Raw genomic sequence first — 22,549 nt, forward strand, 5'->3', positions numbered from 1 at the left:
AGTTTCTATTTTCTTTTTCGCTCGCAACTTTACTGTGCATATGACAATAATAGAATAGAATAGAATAGAATATACCTTTATTGTCATTGTTACAAATGGGCTAACATATTGTGACAACGAAATTGGGCATGACACTCCAGTTTTACACATAGTGAGGGTATGAGCAAGAAGATAAAGGAACAGAGAAGATAATGTTATAAAACAAGGGGAATAAGGCTATAGTTATAATTTACATGGTATTTACACAACAATGTCAGCATGTGGGATGTTACATACAGGGTTGTCGTGATAACGTTGTATCGTAACGGTTGGAAACACTTGGAATTGAGTTTAATTTACTCAACTCATCACAGCAACATCTAGATTGTTCTAAAACAAGATACCGGGAAAATATAAAGCCGCATAACTCACCTAAGTTCTCACGTTCAATATTGATACGCAATCATGGTCTTCTTACAACTGTGAGTGTAATAAATCCAGGAGAGTAAAATATCTACAGATACAGACTAATGAAACATGTTTCTTTATGGCGTTGTTTAGCAAGCTTGCTATTCAGTCATCTTTTTCGGCCAATTGCAGGGTTTGTTTTGGCCCTCTAGCGTATCCAAGGCTCCGAATAACTTCAGCCAATAGCGATCGATTTAACGGATGATTGACACATCTTTTTCGGCCAATTGCAGGGTTTGTTTTGGCCCTCTAGCGTATCCGAGGCTCCGAATAACTTCAGCCAATAGCGATCGATTTAACGGATGATTGACACATCTTTTTCGGCCAAATGCAGGGTTTGTTTTGGCCCTCTGGCCAATCCGAGGTTTCGAATAACTTTAGCCAATAGCGATCGATTCAAATGATGATTGACACATTAGTTAGCCAATGAAACGCCGGTATATAAATCCCAGCATACACCGCGGACTACTCCACGTTCGGGGGAAAATCGAGTCAGCGGCTGTTGCGTAAGTTGCGAGACCTTGCGAATTTAATATCGAGCCATATATAAGGCGCACTGTATTATAAGGCGCATGGTCAGCTTTTGAAAAAAATTAAGACTTTTAGGTGCGCCTTATAGTGCGGAAAATACGGTACACAGTCCAAAAACCACAGCCAGCAAAATGAACGGAAAATGATACCAATACTTAAGGCTTGATACAGACCTGCAGAGTCCGGGTCCCGTTGAAAATAATCAAAGGAAAAAAAAAGGTATATTTCCAAAGGTAAGGGTGGGAAAAATATATCCACTATTGTCCGCTGCGTCCACAAACACGTCTCACCTTTTCTCCACTTCCCGTCAGCCCCCGTTGTTTTCGTCCCTTCTTTTTGATTCGCCCGTGGAAAACATATCTCTAAAATAAATACATTACAAAAATATACAGTTTCAAATACATATTATACATAGTTACACATATTTACAAAGAAAAGAAAAGAAGAAAAGACGGTACACCGAGAGAGTTTTCAAAGCTTTAATAATAATATTATAACTTTCATCCCAAACTTTGCCAGTGAAGGGTAGCAAAACGCTACTAGAAACATGCTCGCAACACTGTAAACGGGTCTGTTAAAAAAAACATACCGTACATCTAGAAATTACGGTAAACTGTCCTCATCTTCCTCTGGCGGCTGTTATAAAAATTACATAAATTGGCCGCATCACGGAATAAGCCGCAGGGTTGAACGTTAGGGAAAAAAGTAGCAGCTTATAGTTCAGGATTTACGGTAAGCTTTTTTTTTGTATTTTTAGTATAAAATGTCACTATGTTAACCAGAAATACAATTTGATCCAAAATTCAAATTGCAGTATGCCAAATCAAATTCTAGAAAAATATTAAAACACATCAAAACTAGTAGTATGTGTAATTGCTCCTGGTATCAGAACGGATAGTGTTTCCGTAGTGCAGTGGTTAGCATATTCTCCGAAAACGCGAAAGGCCCTAGGCCTAGGCTGTAGTTGCCCAAGACACACCACAGAAAATGGTGCCCCTACGGCCCAAGTCGTTCCATCCATCAGAATGGATTAGTTTGATTACAATATCCTTCTATTTAAATATCCAGCTGCAGCCCACAGGATGGTAGTTTGTTGCCCCCGTCTTGAAAAAGTTGTTTTTAGGGTTTTTTGGGGGGGAAGGGTCATTTTGTCGGTGTTTTTTTGTTTATTCTCGTGCTTTTCAGGAATATAGATAGATACTTTATTTATCCCCGTAGGGAAAGTCCCACTTCCAGCAGTATCCTTTTGTTGAAAATAAAATAATAATAAAATAAAAGAAATACAATACAGAAACACCCAATATAACGTGTTGATAAAGAGTATTTAAATAGTGCTACATAAAACACACACTGTAATAAAAAAAAAATAGGGTAATATACAAATGTGGGGGTGGGGCTTTATGTGGGCTTTTACTCCTCGGGTGGAGTTAAAGAGTCTCATGGCATGAGGAAGAAATTATCTCCTCAGTCTGTCCGTGGAACAAGACTGTGACAGCAGTCTGTCGCTGAAGCTGCTCTTCCGTTTGGAGATGATGCTGTGTAGGGGATGTGATGAATTGTCCATGATTGACCGCAGCATTTTCAGTGCCCGTCCCTCAGCTACAGTTGTCCAGCTTTGTGCCCACAACAGAGCCTGCTTTCCTCACCAGTTTATTAAGATGAGAGGCATCCTTCTTCTTAGCGCTGCCTCCCCAACACACTGCCGCATAGAAGAGGGCGCTTGCCACAATAGTCTCATAGAACATTTGCAGGAGCTTTTTGCAGATGTTGAAGGACGCCAGCCTTCTGAGGAAGTACAGTCAGCTTTATCCTTTCCTGCATAGAGCTTCTGTGTTGGCAGTCCAGTCCAGTTTATTGTCCAGCTGCACACCCAGGTGTTTGTAGGTCTGGTCAAATTCTACACAATCTCCTTTGATAGTTAAAGGAACCGGGTGAGTTCTAGTTCTCCTGAAGTCCAACACCATCTCCATGGTCTCGGTGGTGTTCAGGTGCAGGTGGTTAGTGTTGCTCCATTGGACTAAGTCCTGAATCAATTTACTGTACTCCTTCTTCTGCCCACTTCTGATACATCCCACAATAGCAGTGTCATCAGCAAACTTCTGCACGTGGCAGGACTCAGAGTTGTACTGATAGTCCGACGTATACAGGGTGAATAGGAACTGAGAGAGCACGGTCCCCTGCAGCGATCCCGTGCTGCTGACCACAGTGTCCGATGTACAGCCCCCCTGTTTCACATACTGGGGTCTGCCTGTCAGGTAGTCCGTAATCCATGCTACAAGGTGTTAGCTTACTCCCATCTCTGTCAGTTTACCAATAAGTAGCAGAGGCTGTATGGTGTTGAAGGCACTGGAGAAGTCCAAAAATATAATCCTCACAGCACCCTTGCCCCTGTCCAGGTCAGAGAGGGATCTGTGTAGCATGTAGACTATAGCATCCTCCACTCCCACCTTCTCCTGGTAAGCGATATGATTTTTTTTAATTATTTTTCAGTTCTTTTATATACCTTTTGGCGCTTTTCCATGCTTTCCAGTATGATTTAGTACGGTTTCAGTACTCTTTCACACTTTTAGATAGCTTTTACATTTTTTCCATATGTCTCGTTACTTTTACAGTTACTTTTCATTCTTTTCATGACATTCTTTAAATTTTTACATCTTTTTTTTTGTTAGATACTTTTTATGGTCATTTTACAGGCGTTTTGGGGGTCATTTTGATCCTTTTGTTGCCCATATTTTATTCCATTTTCATTCTAGGATTTAATTTTAGGTCATGTATATTTTGTGATTTTTGTTGTTGTTGTTGTTGATTGTGTTGTTTTCGTACCACAAAGCAACCATTTACGTTCACTGTTCTGTTCATGTTTAGAAAGGTTAATGTTAAAGGGACAGTGTGTAATATTTAGTGCACTCTGGTAGTACAGAAACCTTTCATTCAGTAAAAAAAAAAATGATTTGAATACTAGGCAAAATTACCTGAACTGTCATGCCAATTGTAATTTTTATTAAAAAAATCATAGTTCGAAAAATGTGTATTCTTTTACACGCTGGAATTCACACTTTGGTCGCGGCCATGTTTGTCAGGGATCCAGCCACCATGCAGTGCTCTGTGGCATTGGCCCTTGCTTGGACCAGACTACATAGTGCTATCTAGCGGTCAAACATTGCACACTGGGGCTAAAAAAAATAAAGCAAAGAGAGACAGAGTGAGAGAGACAGAAAGAGAGAGAGAGAGACAGAGAGAGAGAGAGAGAGAGAGAGAGAAAGAGAGACAGAGAGAGTGAAAGAGACAGAGACAGAGTGGGAGAAAAGGGGTGGAAGAGAGAGAGAGAGACAGAGAGACAGAGAGACAGAGAGAGAGACAGAGAGAGAGAAATGAATACAAGTACAGCATCTTTGTGGGAGGCACCTGGCTTTGGCAACATCAAGTTGACATATTTCAACCTGCAGCTTGTTTTTCTCTTGCGCTTCTCTGAGTCTTTTCTCGCGGGCCGGATTCAATCCCTCAGCGGGCCTGGGCTGGCCCGCAGGCCGCCTGTTTGACACCTGTGTTTTAGTGGAAGTAGAATGTTGCCAACAAGATTCACTTGATATAATTGGAAATTATTTGAATGCAACACAAACTTTTCTTCTTTTTTCCGTATTTTTTTTCTACTTTTTTAATAAAATCCTTTAAAAAAGTCTCATTGTGTTTATTTTTTCCGAGCTGTTACTTTTTTCTTTTTGTTCTTTATTTACTTTTTTCCTACAGTTCTTTCTTTTCTTTTTTTCTGTCTTTTTTCTTAATTTTTCCTTCTTTTTTCTCTTCCTTTTGTTTCTTTTTCTCAGCTTTTCACTACTATTTCATTTTGGTATTTTTTTCTTTTTTGTTCTATTCACCCCTTCTTTTAAGTCATTTTGTGCATAATTTTACATAATATTTGGTCATGTTGGGATTAAAGAAGCAAAAACAACCTGAAGAGCCGTTTGGGACCCGAAAGAGCCGGTTCCTTTTAGTGAGCCGAGCCGAAGAAGCTGGTTCTCGACAAACCTCACTAACTTTACTCAACTTCGTTCTACTTCGACTCGACTTCAAAATACCGCATTTAGGGCACAACGTCAGGGGAACGCGTGTATTTTTAACCTTCATGCACTGTAACTTTGACTTAAGTCGCTTCTTAATTAGTAATTTTGAGCCCTCATTTTTGTGCGCTGGCTAGATTTTCTTGTGCGCTGAGAATGTGCGAGCTGTTCGCAATTGCGCGCAGCTTAGAGGGAACACTGGCCAAGTCTAAATAAAACACACCAACACCCTTCTCATTTAGCAGATTTTGACAAAATCTTTTTTTTTTTCATTTCATTATGATATGAGAAAATGCAATGCTAATAATAATAATTCCTTGTTTGTTGCAGTTAAAGGGGACTAAAAACCATGCTTGCAGCAATAGTCAACCATGGATAATGGATCGCAGCCGCACCGTTTTATTTCATTTTAAACTAAAAGAATGGAAAAATATTGCCACACACAACACATGTTTGCTCTCTCTCTCAGCAATAGACATCTGGAGATTATAGAAACTGGCCAAAATATTGTTATTGCCACTCAACTATGGAACGCTTTGGTGGCCTAAATGGGAAAAAAATGTACTCTGCTGGCTCCCTGGGATAATGGGTTGTGGCCACATAGGCTATCTTCATTCATTCTAAAAAGAAAAAAAGTGCCACCACGCATGACACAAATTAGCTTCGTTGGTACCCATTCTCAACAATAGTCGACAGGGGATAATGGATAGCTGCCACAAGCATGCATTTTATTTGAGGTGGGCCCAATGGAACACTTCACCTACTCAAACCGAAAAAAAAGCGATCTGCTGGCCCAGCTCTTGTCATCAGTCAAACAGGGAACATGGATTGCAGTAACGTGGGTGCTGTTCATTTTAAGTGGAAAGAACAGGAAAAAAGCCGCCACACAGGACACAAATTTGCTCTCCCCGCTCCCGCTCTCAGCAGTAGTTAAGTGGGCAGAATGGAATTTGGCTAAAACAGTGAAGTTTGTTTAATCAGGCCACAGTGGAACACTTCAGCATCCCGAACCAAAAAAAAAAAATATCTGGCGGCCCCAGCTCTCAATAGTAATCAACTTTGGATAACGGAACATAGCCACAACAGTGCATTTAATGCCTCATGACAAAAGTTCCTTCTGCCAGTCCCCACTCACAGCATTATATTTGATTATATTTGATTGCTGAACAAGTGCAATTCAATTTAGGTGGAAATACAGTGACGGCAACAAAAGAGCTGCCAGGCCCAACAAAATGTGCTCTGCGGGCCCCTGCTCGCAGAAATTTGGGATTGAGGATAATGGATCTTGTAATATTCTTTAACCAGTGATGCGCAGAGGCTGCAAAATACCAAACGTGAAGTAGCAATATTATAGTTTATGTTTTTAAATTTAGAGACATGTTCGACCTTTTGAGAGGGGCCCTCAATTACTATTCAATAATTAAAATGTAATGCCTGGGCCACTTGACATATCTGAAGTGGCTGTAATTGGATATTGAAAATGCGAGGGCACACGTGTGCAAGTGTGGTTTTTGTGTGCGTGCCACATTAGATCCCCTTACCAACAGAATGATTGGACTGACGCATTCGTAAGCCAGTTACTATGTTAGATGGTCAAATAACTTGTGAATAAGAAATTATAGTATACATTAAATCATAGTTTAATCAATGCCTATTCAAGTTGTGTTCTCCAAAGTCCTATTTGAAATCCTCTACTCTTTCTTTTCTTGGGGAAATGTTTTGAGTATTAATTTTGGATTTAATGACTCAATTTTGGTACCTTCAACCTGATCATTTTTAGTGTTTTGAAAAACAACAACTTTATTTTGTTGGTGCATAATTAAATACTTGAATAAATACTTCCAAACGATCTACAATCCGCTAGATAAGAAATATACCTGAAAATCCCAAGCCTTGTTTCCATGGTTATCAAGTAGACAGTGTTTATACATGTGACTTGCTACACAAGGTTTTATGGTATACTACCTTATTTGACCTTAATTGCAAAGCATTGTCAAACTCAGGTTTCAACAGTGAGAACGCCGACTCTTAACCACTTGACCATAGAGATAGCATTTTTAGTTTTAAAGCTTGCTTTTTAAAGTTTTTTTTTTAACCTACAACAAACAAAAGACAACAAAGAAGAAAAATAAATAGATACATTTAAAAAATACAGACAAAAGAAAAAACACATTGAAGTGTTGGAGAATATCTTCCACAGTCAGGTCATTCAAAGTCTACTCTTCATTGTCCTCATTTTCTCTATAGACTTTCCATTTTCTCCATTTGTCCATGAATTGACATGTTTAAATCGGCTGCCACTTACAACAACAAAATAAATATAGATGAGTACGCCATTTCTGTGTCAGCCTACATCAGTAAATGCGCAGAAGACATCAGCAATAACAAAACTATATGCACCCGTGCCAATCAGAAGCCCTGGATGACTGCTGAAATACGAAAACAACTAAAAGTACGGAACCTTGCCTTTAGATCTGGTGACAAGGAGGCGCTGTTATCAGCGAGGGCTAACCTGAACCGGGCTATCAGACTAGCAAAGCGAACGCACAGTCAAAAAATCCAGGAACGTTTCCTCAGCACAACCAACACCAGGGATATGTGGAAAGGCATTCAGGCCATCACCAGTTACAAGTCAACCACCGCCCCAGTGCAGAACACTAGCATGGACTTTCTGAATGACCTCAACAAATTCTTTGGAAGGTTCGAGGCACAAAACGGCACCCCTGCAGCGAAAGCGGTTCCAAATCAGGACGAAAGAGCACTCCACCTGGACTCATCTGACGTGAGGAAGACCCTGAGAAGGGTCAACACAAGGAAGGCTCCAGGCCCGGACAACATTCCGGGGCGGGTACTTAGGGAGTGCGCCGATCAGCTGGCTTGTGTACTAACAGACATTTTCAACACCTCGCTAGACCAAGCCAAAGTACCATCATGCTTCAAATTTGCCAACATCATCCCAGTGCCAAAGAAACCCCAGATCTTATCACTCAACGATTACCGGCCCGTTGCACTGACTCCTATCATAATGAAGTGCTTTGAGAGACTGGTTAAAGAGCACATCACCTCCAGTCTCCCCTCCTCATTCGACCCCTTTCAGTTTGCCTACAGGACAAACCGCTCCACCAGGGATGCCATCTCCTCTGCGCTTCACCTGAGCCTGACACATCTAGAGGAGAAGAACACCCATGTGCGGATGCTGTTCCTGGACTTCAGTTCAGCATTCAACACCATCATCCCACAACATCTGGTAGACAAGATGAGACTCCTGGGTTTCAACACCCCCCTGCGGAACTGGCTGCTGGACTTCCTCTGTGACAGACCCCAATCAGTGCGGATAGGTCAGAACAGTTCAGATGTCATCTACCTCAGCACGGGCTCCCCCCAAGGCTGCGTCCTAAGCCCCTTGCTGTTCACCTTGGTGACACACGACTGCGTCCCTAGGTCCGCCACAAACCACATCGTGAAGTATGCTGACGACACAACAGTGGTGGGCCTCATCAGGGATGACAACGACCTGGCCTACAGAGAGGAGGTGGAGCAGTTGGTGGGCTGGTGCAGGGACAACAGCCTGGTCCTGAATGTCGACAAAACTAAAGAGATCATTGTCGACTTTAGGAAAAACCAGCCCAACCATGCCCCACTTTGCATCAACAACAAGGCTGTGGAGGTTGTCAGCAGTATCAAGTTCCTAGGGGTGCACATTACAAACAAACTCACCTGGTCCGTAAACACTGCATCACTGGTTAAGAGGGCACAGCAGCGCCTGTACTTCCTGCGGAGGATGAGGAGAGCCCACCTGCCCCCACCCTCCCTCATTACATTCTACAGGGGCACCGTAGAGAGTATCCTGACCAGCTGTATCTCTGTGTGGTGTGGAGGCTGCAGCGCTACCGACTGGGGTAGTGTGAGGAGGGTAACGAGGACAGCAGAGAAAATAATCGGGACTACACTTCCCTCCATTCAGGACATTGGCCAGAAGCACTGCCTATCCCATGCAAAAAACATTACCGGGGACCCCTCTCACCCCCATCATGGACTGTTCACTCTGCTAGCCTCTGGGAAGAGGTACTGCAGTGTGCGGTGCAGGACCACCAGGCTCCGCAATAGTCTAGTCCCCCTGGCCATTAGACTGTTAAATGGTCAATCTAACATATAGTTAACTTAAATCTAAACGGCTGCTAATCTGACTTTTGCACTACTGGCAGTTTTTTTTATAGCTTGCCACTCCTTGCACATTGCTCTCTGCACTATTGTAATTACAGCGTTATTGTTACAGTGTTAATGTTACTGTGTACCTGACTTGTTAACCTGACTGCCCATATTGCACATCTGGTTAGCTACTCTTCTTGCACTATCGGCACTATGGTAAAATACTACACGTAGCCAAAATACAATACAACATTATTTATATCTGTACATTCAAGGAAACTGTGGGGGTCAGATGCATCGACATTTCGTTCTGTATACACGTGTACTAGAATGACAATAAAGTAGATCTGAATCTGAATCTGAATCTGAATCTGAATTGGGTCTCCTGTATTCCTAATTAAAATGTAGTGCTCTCCAATACGAATATTTCCTCCACAGTGAAACACCCACTGCTCCAAGTTGGGGAGATCTTGTTTGCACCATAATCTGGTTATAACTTTTGTGCTAGATGTCAGAAGAATTTTGACCAGGTAATAATCTTTAATCTGTAATATTTATTATGTTAGCTTCTTCAAATAGAGCACCTAGAATGTTTTTGTTATCCTGAACCCCACAATTTTGTCTAAAACAAACCATGAGACAAGTGAGTAGTTCCCTGTGTTGACTGGTGTGAGACAGGGGCGTGTGATGTCACCTTGGCTGATTAATGTGTACATGGATTGAGTGGTAAGAGAGGTGAATGCAAGAGTATTTGGCAGGGGTGAAGAGATGATGGATAACATTGGAACGGTGTGGCAGGCAAGTCAGTTGTTTGCAGATGACACAGCTCTTGTGGCTGATTCTAAGGAAACATTAAGAAGGTTGGTAATGGAGTTTGGAAGAGTGTGTGATAGGTGAAAGTTATGTGTGAATGTTGGGAAGAGTAAGGTGATGAAGTGTTCACGTGATGGAGTGGTCATGGTGTTGGAAATAAAATTACATGGAAAGGTGCTGGAAGAAGTTGAAAGCTTTAGGTACTTGGGTTGTGATGTGGCTGCAGTTGGTGAAACTGAGTGCGCGTTATTGCACAGAGTGAATCAAGGAAGCAAGGTTTTGGGTGCTCTGAGGAGAATGATGAGTATGAGAATGGATACAAAGAGAGGACTGTATGAGAGTGTGATTGTGCCGACTGTGTTGTATGGTGCAGAGACTTGGAGCCTGACTGCAGATTTCAGAAGGAAATTAAATGTTTTTGAGATGAAATGTTTGAGGAGTATATTAGGAGTGACAAGATTGGATGGATTGAGAAATGAAATTGTGAGAGACAGAACTGAAGTAGCAGTGGATCTGAGCAAGCGTGTGGATGAGAAAGAACTTGGTTTTAAACAAATGAGAGGATGGATGAGGAGCGAATGTTGAAGAGGAGCTACAGAGCAGAAGTAAATAAAAGGAGACCAAGAGAAAGGTCATGGATGGATGGTGTTATAAGTGCATTGCAGGAAATAGGTTTAAAAGTAGTGGAAGCTAGAGCTGTTGTTGTTGATAGGAATGAGTGGATAGGTGTTGTGAAAGGGTTACGGGAATCAGAAATCTTAGACGTGGTTAACAACTGTAAAAACAAAACGTCTATGGATTGTTTTGACATCGATATGGTACTAATTAAGCAAATTATAAACAGCATTGTGAAACCATTGACCTACATCTGTAATCTATCATTTCTAACAGGCACATTTCCAAATCAAATGAAAATAGCAAAAGTTATACCAATATACAAAAAGGGGAACAAGCACATTTTTACAAACTATAGACCGGTATCTCTGCTTCCTCAGTTCTCTAAAATATTAGAGAGACTTTCCAATAATAGACTAGAACAATTTGTAGATAAACATAAATTGATTAATGAAAGTCAATATGGTTTTAGAGCAAACAGATCAGCAACAATGGCAATTATTGATGCAGTAGAAGAAATCACCCACAGTATAGAAAAGAAGAAATACGCAGTCGGGGTATTTATTGACTTAAAAAAAGCATTTGATACCATTAATCATAATATACTATTAAAAAAACTGGAAAGATATGGCATCAGGGGAGTGGCTTTGAAATGGATTCAAAGTTATTTGACGGGGAGCAATATGTAAAAATGGGAGAGTTTTCATCTGAATATTTGGACATCTGTTGTGGAGTACCACAGGGTTCTATCCTGGGACCAAAGCTATTTAATTTATATATTAACGATATTTTTAATGTTTCAAAACTATTGAAAATAGTAGTATTTGCAGACGACACTAACATTTTCTATTCAAATGATAACTATATGGATTTGGTAACCTGTATTAATCGTGAACTAATTAACCTAAAAATATGGATGGATATAAATAAATTATCTTTAAATTTAAATAAAACCAAAGTAATATTCTTTGGTAATCGTAAGGCAAATCAAGATTTAGAAGTAAAAATGGATGGTGTCACAATAGACATTGTATCAGAAATTAAGTTTTTAGGGGTCATAATAGACAATAAATTAAGTTGGAAAACACACATCAGACACATACAAACAAAGGTATCTAAAAGCATTTCAATAATTAATAAAACCAAAGTTCTTTTACATTATAATGCATTGTATTTATTATATTGTTCTCTCGTTCTGCCATATTTAACATATGGTGCAGAAGTCTGGGGCAATAATTACAAAAGTTCACTACAGCCCCTTTTTATCCTTCAAAAACGTGCAATAAGAACCATACACAGGGTAGGATATCGGGATCATACCAATATTTTATTCATGCAGTCCAATTTATTGAAATTGGATGATTTAATAAAATTTTTCACTTCACAACTGTTATTTAAGGTCAACAAAAACATAGTGCCAGAAAACATACAAAGATTATTCACTCGGAAAGAGGGAAATTATAACTTGAGGGGCTGTGGTGAATTCAAAATCCCAAAGGTGAGAACCACCAGGAGAAGTATGTGTGTGTCTGTGTGTGGAGTCAGACTTTGGAATAATTTGCAAAATGAAATCAAACAATGTCCAAATATCCATGTGTTCAAATTTAAATACAAAAAAGCATTACTGGCGAAATACAGAGATGAAGAAAATGGGATATGACGGAGACTGGAAATACTGCACTTCAAACTATGGCTAACTTGTTGTTATTGTGCTATTATCACATCAGAACTGTTATAAGTATTGTGTTTATTTTTATTGATATTATCACTGGTGCCGCAGTGACATTATGCGCATTATGACGTTGAGGGATGGGTATTGCGAAGATTAGTGTATAAAATATGTGATTATTGTAACTATTATAATTATTGATATCTGACCTATGTAATAAGTATATCCATGAGATTTTGTTGTATTGGACACAAGAGGAGCTACCTTTAAAATGTATTTAATAGGGAAGATAAAGGGGTAGGAAAACTAAGCATCTGCTTCTGACTACCCCTTTTCGAACATGTGTGACATTATTTCGTTGTTGACTCATTGTTTTTGTCCTGTTTTTATTTTTATGTTCGAAATAAAGTTTTCATTCATTCATTCATTCAAAGGATAGGGTGATGTTCTGACGCGTTCTAAGGGATGGGCGGGGCACCTGTATGATGCGGCAGGGGTAAACTCGTGAAAGCTGTCGGGCCCTGCTGTTGAACAGAAGAGTGTGTTGTGTCACTCTGACCCGAGTGACATGGCCGCTTTCTTGTGTCCCGTTTCATCTGGAAGGACGAAAGCATGACCAAATTCGGTGCCGAGGTGCTTAACTTGTTTGGCTGTTTGGGCATTTGGGTTGTCCATGGTCAATATTTGTGTGTTTTTTGCTACTTTTTCCTTTTTTCTTTTCTTTGTTTTTGTGTATGTGTTTGTCTTGCTGTCGGTCACCCTTTTCAAGGGATATGACCATGGTAGATAGATAGATAGATAAATGATTTGTCCCGGTATTCTTGTATTTTTTTGACAGAGCTAACTTATATACATGTGGTCAACGACTACACTTTCACATGCTCCTCAGCATTAGTTCTTGAACTTCCAAATAACTTTTCAAAATTTTTGCGGTAATAAAAAAAATCTGACCACGTTCTTGAAATCCCTCAAAATCCTGGAGCTAGCGGATGTGCAGTGTTTTACAAATATTCCACCACTTGTCTGATTATTTTTGAATCAAACTGCTTTTTCAATGTTCTTTTAATATAGAGTGATAAAAGGCCCACTACTTGCCATCAAACCTTCATACATATCAGAAATAGTTTTAATGTTTTTACCCTTATCGGATCTTTCAAATGTGTTGATGACTTTATTGCATGTCACTGGTTTTATCAATCCATCCATTTTCTGCGCCGGTTATTCTCACTTGGGTCGCGGGGGTGATGGAACCCATTCCAAACAACTTTTGGGAGTGGACAGGGGACACCCTGAACTAGTTATTGGTTATATTTCTTTGTCATAATAGTTTATCTCCCTGTAACCAAAATGTATCTTTCAATTCCCCAAAACTCACCAGTTTACAATTATTTTACATATGACCATTATGCCTTTGCATGCTCATTGTTGGAACCCTTTGTTGTTCTGTATAAAAATATCCGACTAATATATACGTAATTAAAATGCACAACGTTATATGCGAAAAAATGCGGTAGCTCTTATTTTAGTTTTAATTCCTTGTGCCTTGTAGGCCAATGTGCTTTATATATATATATATATATATATATGACAAAAGACTATTTTGGGGGGTATGCCTTGTAATTTGGTGAGCTTTATATTGCGTAAAATACGGTATCTACATATTTAGAAACCCTTATCTACATCTAGTTGACACCATAGGCGAGGAAGTGCCGTCCTAACCACAAAATAAGAACACCCCCCTTTAGCAATGATAAGAGCGCATTACAGGTCCACATAATATTTAGCTTATCCCTGCATGGTTATGCCTGGTGGTTTCCCCGCTCCCTGTCCATTCTCCCTCTGTCCGTCCATTTGTAGTATAATCCCGGCAGAGCTAATCTTCTCTAATCTGGGGATTGCACCGCTGAATTGCTGGGTTTCCCGTCACTTGCTGGCCAGACGCAACATGTCCGACTGAAAGCGACAGAAGATGGCTTTGCGCAGATTGCCTTCGTCTACCTGGACAGGTGAGTCTTATTTTTGAACTAATGGGGTACGCTAGCTAACTATTATATGCAGACACTCTTCAGAGTTCACTTCCTGTTTTGTGTGTGTATTCTATATCAAACTAATCTAGTGTACTGGATTGAAAACTAGGACAAAGCAAGTAGGAATGAATCCAATCATTGTTTTGGTTCGTCCACTACGAGGATAAGGGCTAATACTAAGACAACACTTACATACATATATATATATATATATATATATATATATATATATATATATATATATATATATATATATATATATATATATATATATATATATATATAATGAATTTAAACACAATTTAAACAAAAGAAAACTGTTCTGAGTGTATTCCACATTTTGAGCATTTATTTTCTCGTTTTATTTGTAACTTATTTTTTTCTGGCAAAACAAAACAAATAACACTTAAAATGACCCAAATGATTTTTTACTATTTTGTATTTTTTTGCAATATAAACTCTTGGTATCTTTAAGGCTTTTTCAACTTATTTTAACTAAAAGCATACCTTAAGTGAGTTGATCTGCTTGTTTCTAATACTACACAGCCAAACCCTAACTACTTATGCAACCGTGTTATCAGCCCTTTTTTTCTACAACCCTTTTTTTTAGTTCATACACTTTACGAGCCACTTTAAACATTTTTTTACAGTGATTTATCCCTGGTGTCATTTTTTACATCTCCTGAGAAAGCTACAAAAAAAAACTCAAGAAAATTCCAATCCAATCATAAAGAATGTATCTCGGCTCTCCTGGAATATGATTACATAAAAGCATAAGCATGCCATCATGTGCATAAATGTAGCTCTTGACACATATCCCGTGTCATTGACATATGCTGGAGGGATTTTCTCTAGGCGTTTCGATATGGCGACCCTCCAATTGCGAGGCTTCTTTCTGCAACATGCATAATGAGCCTTTTGCAACTTCTGCCACATGAAGAGAAAATATACCTCATCTAAATCTCCTAATTAGCATATAATATACATTGAGTTCCTTAAAGAAAAGCTCACGCATAAATGAAAGCGGAGTAAGCCGGTTTGGTCGCTACGGTTACAGATGTCTGCATCCCTAAATAACCAACCGTCAAAACTTTACTATTAACTCTTTTGCTACCACTTACGACTGTAGACGTCAAAGATCCATTTGAGCTAGGCTACTAAGGACTGTTATAGACGTGGAAGATCCATTCTAGCTAGGCTACCACAGACGGCTGTTTTCGTTAAAGATCAATTTAAATTAGGCTGCCATAGATGGCTATACAGTGGGACCTCGCTACTTCGCGGTTCGACGTTCGCGGCTTCAGAGCTTCGCGGTCTGTAATGGTTAAAAAAAAAAAAAAGTATATATATATATATATATTTTTTTTTTTGAAGGGGCGTCGCTACTTTGCAGATTTTCACTTTTTGCGGGTGGTTTTGCTCCCCATTAACCAGGTAAAAAATAATTATTAAAAAACAAAACAAAACAAAAAAATATTAATTTTTTTAATTATTTTTGAAGGTGAGCCGCTACTTCGCGGATTTTCACTTATCGCGGGTGGTTTTGGTCCCCATTAACCGCTATAACCGAGGTCTTACTGTAGATGTCCAAGTTCTATTGTAGCTCGGCTACCATAGACTGGTTTGAATGTCGAGGTCCATTCTGATTTGGCTGCCTTAGATGGCAGTAGACGTCTTAGAACGATTCTAGCTAGCTTGCCATTGATGTCTATTGACATCAAAGATCAAATTGAGCTAGGCTGCTATAGACTGTTATAGACATTAAAGATCCATTTTAGCTAAGCTACCACAGACGACTATTTTCGTTAAAGATCCGCTTAAATTAGGCTGCCATAGATGGCAGTAGACATCTACGATTGATTCTAGCTAGCTTACAATTGATGTCTAAAGACATCAAAGATCCATTTGAGCCAAGCGGCCATTGACGGCTATGGACATCAAAGATCGATTCTAGCCGGGTTACTAATGACGGCTATGGACGCCAAATATCCATTTAGACTATGCAACCATGGCTATAGACGTAAAAAATACATTCTTGCTAGCCTATCATATATGTTGAAGGTCCATTCCAGTTAGGCTGCCGTCATCATGTATCCATTTGTGCTCGGCTCTGTTATAGGCCTCAAAGATAAATTCGAACCAAGCTGCTTGTAGTGGCGAAAGACATCACAGGTGTGTTCAAGCAAGGCTATTAATGAAGGCTATGGAGGTAAAACGGACTGCCATAGACAGTTATAGAGATCAAAGATCCATTTGAGCTAGGCTGCCATAGACTGTTATCGTCGTCAAAGATCCATTTGAGCTCGGCTACCAACAACTGTTATTGTCAAAGATCTATTTGAGCTTGGCTTTTATTGACTATTATAGGCCTCAAAGATGCATTCGAACCAAGCTACTTGTAGTGGCCATAGACATCACAGGTCTGTTCAAGCAAGGATATTAATGAAGGCTATGGAGGTAAAACAGGCTGCTATAGACAGTTATAGAGATCAGAGATCTATTTGAGCTAGGCTGCCATAGACAGTTAAATACGTTGAAGTTCCATTCTAGCGACACAGCAATTAACGGCTGTAGAGAGAAAGATCCATTTGAGCAAATGTGCTTTGAACAGATAGATATAAAACATCGATTCAAGTCAAACTGCCATTGATGGCCATAGACATCAAAGATCAGTTCTACCTAGGCTACCATTGACTGTGATTGATGTCAAAGAGCCGTTTCAGCTTGGGTGCTATATACGTCAAAGATACATTTGAACCAAATTGCCATTGAAGTCTATAGACATATAAGATCCATTCCAGCTAGGCTACCAAAGTCAATAATCATTTTGATCTAGGCTGCTATAGACTGTTTTAGACATCAGAAATCCATTTGATTTAGGTTGCTTCAGACTGTTATAGACATCAACGATCTATTTGAGCCAAACTGACATTTAGGGTTGTAGATATCAAAGATCTATTCAAGTTAGGCTACCTAAGGCAGATATGGCCATCAAAGATCCATTTGATCTAGCCTACTAATGACAGCTATACACGTCAATTTTTTGGGGGATCTATACTGCCATAGACTGCTATGGACATCAAAGGTAATCTAGTTAAAGGTCCAATAAGACTCCATTCTTTCTTGGCTCCTACAAACGACCATTGACATCACAGATTCCTTTAATCGAGGCTGCCATGTATGGCTGTAGACGTCAACGATCTATACTAGCTGAACTACCATTGACTGTTATATATGTTAAAGGTTATTCTAGTTAGGCTACCATAGACTACTGTCGAGGTAAAAGATTAATTCTTGCTAGCTTGCCATTGATGGCTATAGACATCAAATATCAATTTGAGCTAGCCTTTATATACATGATAGATACATTCAAACCAAACTGCTAGTGATGGCTATAGACATCAAAGATCCATTCAAGCTAGGCAACTTGTGACATCAAAGATCCATTTGATGAAGGCTGCCTTAAACAGCTATAGACGTCAAAGATCCTTTCTAGCTAGGCCTCCATAGATTTTTATTGACGTTAAAGGTCCATTCTGACTAGATGGCCGTAGACAAGTACTGTATGTAGATGCCAAATATCCATTCTCGCTAGCCTGCCAAAGACTTATTTAGACGCCATTGATCAATTTAAGCTAGACATGCAGTCAATGATATAAAAGAAAGGGTGTTTCAGTTTAAAACAGTTGCCTACGTAGAAAGTAAAGTGAAAAACTAACTAATTTCTGGAAGGGCTTTTTGCAAAGCAACAGAGTCATGTCATAAATGGAATTAGTGGAGAACACGACCCCTTGGGGAGGTTGCAAATACATTTTAATGTTGCTTTTTATATCCGGTTAGCGCGTGTGCGGCAGATTTCTGAGGTCATGAGATCGAATCCTCCTGGGTGGAGTTTGCATGTTCTCCCCGGTTTCCTCCGGTCTCCACCCACATTCCAAAGACATGCAGTCCAGGTTAATTGGCCGGTTCAAATTGTCCCTAGGTGTGAATGAGCAAGTGAGGTTTCTGTCTCTGTGAGCCCTGCGACTGGCTGGCAACCAGTTCAGGGTGTCCCCTGCCCACTGCCTGAAGATAGCTGGGATGGACTCCAGCACCCCCTACTGATGATAAGCTGTGCAGATAATGGATGGATGGATGAATGAAATAGTTTCATAACACTTTTTTCTCATGCATATTAATACAACTAGTAGATATAAATACAATTCTGCAGCTAAAAAAAAAAGTCATAATTCGAAATAAAAACTTTTATATTCCAACATAATACCATTCCTTAAAATTGCTTGAAATTAATTGCAATTTTCCCTTACAATTTAGTGTATCTGAACCTTTTTTTATAAAAGTACCATTAGTTTAATATTTTTTCTCAGCCTAGTCCCCCTAATAACCAATGCATCATTGATTAAAAAAAGTTTTTCCGTTAGTAGATATTTTGGTTCTACTGTAATACAGTACTTTCATTTACTCTGAAGAAGAAAAATAAGAAAGTCATTAGCAGATCATTTTGCTGATGGTGCTCCTAATTAAGTAAAAGGTATTTCTTTATAGTGTTCTAAAGTGAAAAACTTATATGTAAAATGCAATTTTTTTTCAAATCATATTTTATTTATTGCACGCATTAGGAAGGAGTGGAGAGGTGTTGTGAAAGGATAGTGGGATTGTGGACGCGTTCTTAAGGATGGGCTGGGCACCCGTATGATGCGGCAGGGGTAAACCAGTGAAAGCTGTCGGGCCCTGCTGTTGAACAAAGGATTGTGTTGTGTCACCCTCACCCGAGTGACATGGCCGCTTTATGGTGTCCCATTTCATCTGGAGGGACGATAGCATGACCAACCCAGGTGCCGAGGTGCCTAACTTGTTTGGGTGTTTGGGCAATTGGGTTGTCCATGGTCCAAAAAATTTTGTGTGTGTTTTTTGCTGTTTTATTTTTTCCCTTTTATTTTCTTTGTTATTGTATGTGTTTGTCTTGCTGTCGGTCACCCCTCTTGAGGGATATGACCAAGGTAGATAGATAGATAGATAGATTTATTGCACGCAATAACCCAAGTTAAAACCCATACTACATTTGTTTTAAAAAATAACCTTAAATGATTTTTTACAAAAATAATATTTAAACTGTTCATATAATGTTTTAGCAAAATTGCAGCCTCCACACCACACAGAGATACAGCTGGTCAGGATACTCTCTATGGTGCAAAGAGGTGTGTTAAAAAAAACAGTGTGGCAACCATTTTCTGAGTTCATCCATTTTGGGAAAGAAAAAAAACAACAGATGCGAATCAGGTGTGAATCAGGAGACGCCTATTTAAGGAAGATTAAGCCAGCACAGGTTGAACATGCATTTAAGGAAAATGGGTCGTTCAAGGAACTGCTCTGAAGAAAGGCGTTCTTTGATTAAAAAGTTGATTGGAGAAGGAAGAACATATAATGAGATGCATGGGTTTGTTGGCTGTGAGGCTAAAAGTATCTCAAATGCCTTAAAATTGGTAAAAAAAGAAACAAAACAAAACAGAGACACGTGGAAGAAAACGGAAGACAACTATTAAAATGGACTTGAGAATAACCAGAATGGCAAAGGCTTAACCAATGATCAGCTACAGGACAATCAAACAAAGTCTGCCGTTACTTGTAAGTGCTGTGATAGTTAGAAGATGTCTGAAAGAAGCAAAAGTATTTTCATGAATCCCACACAAAGTCCCTCTGTTAAAAAAATAGCATGTGGTGAAGAGGTTACAATTTGCCAAAGAACAAATCAACTGGCCTAAAGAAGAATGAAGGAACATTTTGTGGACTTATTAGAGTAAAATTGTCCTCTTTGTGTCTAGGGGTCACACCGTGTGTCAGATGACCCCCAAACTCTGAACTCAAACCTCAGTTCACATTGAAGACAGTGAAGCACGGTGGTGCAAGTATTATGGTCTGGGCATGTTGGGCCCTACTATCGCATACCAGGGAATCTCTTTGTGTATGTCAAGATACTTGAAGATATTATGTTGCCTTATGCTGAAAAGAACATGCCCTTGAAATGGGTGTTTCAACAAGGCAATGACCCCAAACAGTCCTGGTTCCAAACCAATGAAATTAATAATATGGAATGGCCAAACCAACCCCCGGATCTCAATCCAATGGAGAACTTGTGGGCTGATATAAAAAATGCTGTTTGTGAAGCAAAACCAAGAAATGTAAATGAATTTTCAAATGTAATTAAGCAATCATGGAGTGAAATAACAACTGAATTGTGCCGCATGTTGGTTGACTCTATGCCACACAGATTAGAAGCAGTTATAAAAAAAAATGTGGTCATGCAACTAGATATAATGATTTCTAAATATTACCTTTTTGGGGAAATACAAAATAGTTTTGATTTTGTCAAGTTAAGAGCAGACACTGCTATTTTGTTGAACATATACCCTCTGAACTATTTGCCCAATTGCACAGCCTTCGGAGCGTGCCGCTTATATGAATGCTGGGTCTTGTTTGTTTTCTGAGAATCTAATGCACCTAGTGGTAACTTGTTTAACATGTAACAATAAACATATACTAAAACCTGAGAAATTCTGGTTGGTCACATTTCACTGCTTTTTTTCAACAGCATTGTACCTAGGTCCCATTGGACTTTAACCCGTTTTGTGAAATTCTGTTGATATTTTTTTCATGTAAAGTTCATGATCAAATCTGTATTTGGGTGAATTACAGTTTCGAATTAAGGACAAAATTGGGCGTCAATTATGAGATGGACAACCAAGTACATTTGGATGAATAGTCAATCCCTCCATCCATTCTATGCGTTGCTTATCGTCACTAGGGTCGCGGGGGTGCTAGAACCCATTCCAGCCGACTTCAGGCAGTTGGCAGGGAACACCCTGAACTAGTTTCCAGCCAGTCACAGGGCACACAGAGTAGGACAACTCACTTGCTCATTCACAACTGAACAATTTGAATAAGCTAGTTGACCTGGAATATGGGGGAAACCGGCAATTATTTAACACTTCAGTCTTTTGTCTTCAGTGGAAAGTTTCAACAAACATTAAGATGTTGAATAAAATATAATATATATTATATGATGATAAATCTGTCCTCATATCTGGTTTCAGAGTCTCGGAGCAACGGACAAAGCTATCTCCCGGTGTCCACGGCTCTGAGCGAGTCCTCATCCATCCACAGCGAGGCCCTGTCCCACCTGACTAGGGATGTGTCTTGGGGGGGACTGGACCTCCAAGTACAGGAGGCAGAACCCATCAAAGAGGACACTCAAAGTCCACTGAAGGTGACAAAGGGAGGAAGTAAACACGATATATGAAGTGGAATAGGAAGAAGCCAAAAATCCAATAGGATGGTGTCAAAACACTGTTAAAATTTTTCTTGAAAAGTAAGGTCCTCAATGTAATTAGGTGTTTCCATTATATTTTACTCTATAAAATATGCTTTTTTTTGTAATCCCTCCTTTATGTCTGTTAACGGGGACCAAAATCCCACACAAAATTGAATCGTGAAATAGCCCTTTCCTGGTTTTTAACATGCCCTCTGCCACCTCTGCTCACAGCAATAGTATAGTGGAGATAATGAATCATGGCTGCATGGGTGTTGTTCATTTTGGGCAGAAAGAACGGGAAAAAGAGCTGCAACAGATGACACAATTTTCTTTCTAGACCCTCGCTCCTAGCTATAGTCGACTGGGGTTATTGGATCAAGGCTTAAATTGTGGGCGATCATTTTAAGCGGCCACAATGACACAATTCAGCGGCCAAAACCCCCCCAAGAAAACTACCGGCCCCTGCTCTTAGCATTAATCGACCTGTGATAATAGATCACAGCCACGACCGTGCATTTTATTTGAGTCAGGGCCAGATTGGCACATCACCTGACAAAAAAAGCTTACTGCGAGTCCCACTTGCAGCTCTGTGGGTTAGGGAAAAATGGATCGTGACCGCGTAAATGCTGTTCATTTTAGACAGAAAGAACCGACAAAAGAACTGCCAAACATGACACAATTTTGCTCTCTAGGCCCCTGATCTCAACAACAATAAATAGTTGACTGGGGGTAATCCATACCTGTCAACCTGTATAATGCATTTTAAGACGTGTACGACGTACAAGAAAATATGTACGGAAAAACGCAAATTTGTCAATTATGGGTTCCATACGGTATACACCGACTATCACGAAACGGCAAATCAATCAAGTCAAACGAGTTCTCTGCGGTATCTCGGTATCGTTTTTTCATTGCAAACGAAGCGAGCGTT

General features: G+C 39.7%; 1 protein-coding gene across 2 annotated transcripts in view; it reads left to right on the forward strand.

The window, feature by feature from the left end:
- Window positions 1-14,179: 14,179 nt before the first annotated feature.
- Window positions 14,180-22,549, forward strand: part of ano2b (anoctamin 2b) — an 89,165-nt gene continuing 80,795 nt past the window's right edge. For both annotated transcript variants that reach the window (XM_088348566.1, XM_088348567.1), the window contains exons 1-2: window positions 14,180-14,288; window positions 21,401-21,573. In XM_088348566.1, the coding sequence (XP_088204692.1) occupies window positions 14,252-14,288; window positions 21,401-21,573 (210 nt within the window). In that variant the 5' untranslated portion in view covers window positions 14,180-14,251. The remainder of the gene's footprint in view (window positions 14,289-21,400; window positions 21,574-22,549) is intronic.

Source organism: Urocampus carinirostris, chromosome 11 (assembly GCF_059441175.1).
Source record: "Urocampus carinirostris isolate Australia breed hairy pipefish chromosome 11, RoL_Ucar_1.0, whole genome shotgun sequence".
In the NCBI taxonomy this organism is placed as follows: domain Eukaryota; kingdom Metazoa; phylum Chordata; class Actinopteri; order Syngnathiformes; family Syngnathidae; genus Urocampus; species Urocampus carinirostris.